The sequence below is a fragment of the Miscanthus floridulus genome, chromosome 16 (genome assembly GCF_019320115.1).
Source record: "Miscanthus floridulus cultivar M001 chromosome 16, ASM1932011v1, whole genome shotgun sequence".
Taxonomy (NCBI): Eukaryota; Viridiplantae; Streptophyta; class Magnoliopsida; order Poales; family Poaceae; genus Miscanthus; species Miscanthus floridulus.
The window spans coordinates 72,610,219-72,614,680 of record NC_089595.1 but is presented as its reverse complement, the minus strand read 5'-3'; the positions used below and the strand labels follow the sequence as shown (position 1 = coordinate 72,614,680).

Here is a 4,462-nt window from a genome sequence, read left to right as displayed (position 1 = left end):
TAACATGTTGAATCTCAACAATGAGCTTGTTGCAATTGTTTCTTCTTCTTATCTTTCAACATGTACTTTCATAGCCTCTCTGCATTGAAATATATTTTAGTTGACAAACAACCTTTTTATCTTGACTTTCTTGGGAGTAAGCAATGATTTTGCTCACCTTTTTGTATCTGTAGAAACGGTCAGTGGAACAATTTGTGCCTCCAAATACTTGATATGGAGTTGACTGCACTGCCTTCATTACTTCTGTACCATGTGAGTTCATTGATGTTGGATAATAATCAACTCTACTTGTTGTCATATACATACTATTCTGCTTCATAAAAAAAGAGCACCTGAGTACTTATTTTACTTTTTATCAAATCTTCTTAATTTTTCATTGTATCTATGAAATGTGTTTTTTACCTCAAGTAATTGATCAAACTGGACTGGTGCTTATATCAAATACATTAGGGAACCAAATAAATGATGCATCAAAATATAGAATTCAGTAGTTGACATATTTTCATTGTTTATGACAGCATTTTAAATTAGGAGTTATTTTATCTCATATATGTCCTTGGTGTTGACATCATTGTTGTTGTATCCTTGCACTTTCTCAAAATTCTGAATCTGATATTATGGCTCTGACATTTGCTCCTGTCTTGTACCCTTGGTTCTAACATTCAAAAATGCTTGTTTAATCAGTATAATTGCATTAGCAGCCAATACCAGTTACACTATTTGAAATGTACAATTTGTTTTTTGGTATTCTATATTTTTGTTTCCTGAGTTCCTTAATTTGTGAATTTGTAATTATGATTCTTGAATTTGGTTGCAGCAAATACTAGCAGTCTTGGATTACATCTTCATGAGAAAGTCGGTGAGCTTACCTTGGCTGTTGAGGTTAGTGGTTCCCCTTCAATCTGTTGGTTGCTTGCCCCTTTCCTCTGCTCTGCTTGCCCCCACGCAGAGGAGATCTTCATCTTTGATTTGCTGGTTGTTTTCTCCTTTCTCCTGCTCTGATCTTCACACAGAGCAGATCTGATCTCCACGTAGATCATTTCTCCTGTTTTCTTTGCTTATTTTCCAAGTATAACTGTTATATTCCTATGGAATTCCTGTTTGTTGGGGTTATGGGTTGTTACATATTTAGTGGGCTTTTCAATTGCACAGAACTTACATCTAACAAACAACAACATATCTGGTTTGCGTGGACCTTTTTTGTCTGATGAAATTTGTGTGCTAGTTTCTCCTAAAACACATGGTTTTTTTCCCTTTTGTAATTTATGTGTTTTTTAGGCAGCCAACAACCATGTGCTAGCTTATCATAAAACACATGGTTTTTTGTATGTTGGAATTCATGTGTTTTTAGGCAGCCAACAACCATGTGCTAACTTTGGTTGAAGCACACGGTTGTACTGTAGATAGACACCTAAATATTAATGTCTTTTAGTATGAATTTAGTTAAATTTAAAATAATTCTACTTGGTATTCTTTCAAGAACTGAGAGAGTAATAATACAAGTGGAAGCCGAAGTCTTACTAGAAAAACTGAGAAAAGAAAAAACAACGGCAACAACCATGAGTCCATGACCACGGTCCAGTCCATTGATTCATGATGGAGGATCTGAGGCGCCGGTCAAGGAGACATGCAACATGGACGGTGACCCCTCCACATACTTGTTGGCTGCTGCCCTTGCGCAGCGCAGGAGACGAAAAGTTTATACGTACAGAAAACCAAAATTTTGCATCAACCTATGATGATAAATGAGTGCAATGTTCATCCCAAAATAAATGAGCACAATATCCAAGAATTTATGCCGGGCGTAGATGCACCAACCCGTCGTGATTGTTGTCAAAAAAAAAAAAAAAACCCCGTCGTGAACGTACAGGTACTAGATAAATCTACGGTGGATTCGCTTAAATTCCCTTGACATATATGTAGAGGTGTACGGAATATAAAATCTGTTAAGGAAGAAAAGGTACTACACTTGAAGATATGCTGCTACGATTTAATCATTACTCCATTTTCAACCAATGTACTATGTCTTTGTCAATCCATCTCTAGGAATAGGAAAAAAATTAAACCATGTTTGAATCTTGTGAGAAAAATGAAAATAAGATCCAAACACTTAGGTTCTAGAATTTCATTTTAGAATCCAACTATATGTACTGTAATATTCACTATAAAAGTAAGATCCAAACATTTTTTTCTTATCTAAAATCTACATTTTGTATTTACTATCTAGAGTCAAATTCTCACTATATAAGAAGTAAATGACATCCAAACGTGCTTTTACTTGTGTAACAAAGAAAGCCAGCTCTTAGCTGCATTGTTCAATGGAGAAATGGAGAAAAATCCTCAGAAATTCCTGTCCACATTCACAGTGAGATCCAGTCATCAGTCAGTTAACTGCCTGTTGGTTAACCAAGAATTTTTTTTTGGAATATTCAGCGCCAAGCCATCCGATCCTGATCCCGAAGTGATCCGACGGCCGCGGAGTGCGATCGCGGCCGTCATGGCCCCCGTCCCCGCCGGGGCATCTCCTCGGCGCAGCTGCATCTGTAGCTGCGAGCCAGCGACTACGACCCGGCTGGCCGGCTGCCCCTCATAAAGACGTCAGGTTCGTCACCCCCGAAAAGTTTTTACCTTTCCTCCCGTCTCCTCGGCTCCTTGCTATGCTGGCCGATCCCACCGCGCCTGTCCATCACTCCCCCGACGCCACGATGAGTCTGTAGCGGCCGCACAGCCAGCCACTATGGGCAGGACGAGAGGCAACAAGAGCGCAGCCGGCGGCGTGGGCGGCGTGAAGTCGTTCCCGTCGCCGGCGTCGTCGTCCTCGGCGTCGTCGTCGGAGTTCGAGTTCACGGTCACGCTGTCGCCGGCGTCCAAGCAGCGGTCGGCGGAGCAGCTATGCCCGGCCGACGAGCTCTTCTACAAGGGCCAGCTCCTGCCGCTGCAGCTGTCGCCGCGCATCTCCATGGTGCGCACGTTGCTGTTGTCCTCGGCGTCCACGTCCTCTGCCTCCGCGTCCGACTCCACCTCCACGTCCAACTCCTCCCGCGACTCCAACGGCAGCACGTCGTCGTCCTTCTCCGCTGACTGCGCCGCGCTGCTGCTCCCGGACTCCGCGGCCTCGTCGTCTCGCCCCAGCTCCGCCACCGAGGATGACCGCCACCTGCATCACCCGCTGTCGGCCGCCGCCTCCTTCGCCGGGCTGCCACCCGCCAACAAGCGCACCGGGAAGCAGTACCTCTCGTCCTTCGCCACCCGCTTCTCCTCCGTCTTCCACCGTGGCGGCGCTCCGACCGCGAAGAAGCAGCCGTCCAAGTCGCTCGCCAAGGAGGTGATCAAGAAGTACGCCAAGAAGGTGAAACCGCTCTACGAAAAGCTCTCCCAGATCCCCAAGAACCAGAACAACAACGTCAGTGGCAGTGGCGGCGTCGTCGGTGGAGCCAACAACCAGCCGCAGCAAGGGTTCAAGAAGCCGTTCACCTTCTCCATCCGCAAGAAGAGAGGCGACGACGACCACGCCGTCGCGGCTGCGGCAGCGGTGGAGGCAGAGGTTGTTGGCGGCGGCAAGTACGCGCACTCCAACTCCTTCTCCGGGAACCTCCGGTTCCCGCGCCAGAAGCGGGCCGCGGCGAGCTGCCCGTCATCGATGCGGTCGTCGCCGAGCCACTCGGGTCTGCTCACCTTCGGCGGGGCCGGCGGCGTCGGCTTCCCCGACGTGCCGGCTGCAGCGGCTGCGGCCGTTGCGAGCGGCATTGGCGTCGGTCCGCCGGTGTCGCTGTCCACGGCATCGTCCATGGAGGAGCTCCAGAGCGCTATCGAGGGCGCCATCGCGCACTGCAAGAACACGATGGGCGGCGCCGTGCCGCGCAAGGCGGCGGCGGCGGTCGCCTATGAGATCTGCGCGTTCTGAGCGCGCGAGGCGCGCTAGGATTCAGGCGGCGGGGAGCTAAGTAAGCAGGCTGTTTAATTGGTAGCAGTACTTATCTGTTATTAGTAATTTTAATTTCATTCGTCTCCTTTTGGTAAGACTATGATCATGGTCGTAAATAAGGGTAGTTCGAAGGGTTAAAATGATAATCGGAGACTTTCAATCACTCCTTTTCCTGGGTTTTGGAATTTGCATTGGCGCCCTCCAATTTTTATGTCTAATTGCATCTATCTACCCAAAGAAAATGTTGGGGCAACCTTAGTAATATATAAATCCACACACAAAAAAAACTGCCTCAATTTTGATGCTTCCAATGCAAACATTCAGATCATGAAAACGTCTGCTATGAAATGCCTGCATTTTGCAAGTTGAATTTTGTCTCCCAGATAGAAGGGAGAATCTGAAAATCAGTTCAAGTGAGTATATTTCATCCTAAATTTTTGAAACAAAATGGAGTATGAAGTTCCCAACCTGATGATGGAGGGTGTTGATGCAAATTTCATTTCCTAGAGAAGGGTGGTCAAAAGCTCTTTAGTTCAT

At 46.5% G+C, this 4,462-nt stretch overlaps 1 protein-coding gene across 1 annotated transcript; it reads left to right on the top strand.

Annotated features, from left to right (window-relative positions):
* The first annotated feature begins 2,616 nt into the window (after positions 1-2,616).
* On the top strand, positions 2,617-4,098 carry LOC136512919 (probable membrane-associated kinase regulator 1). Its single transcript, XM_066506925.1, has one exon. The coding sequence runs from the start codon at positions 2,738-2,740 to the stop codon at positions 3,902-3,904; it is 1,167 nt and encodes a 388-aa protein (XP_066363022.1). The 5' UTR covers positions 2,617-2,737; the 3' UTR covers positions 3,905-4,098.
* Positions 4,099-4,462: the final 364 nt, after the last annotated feature.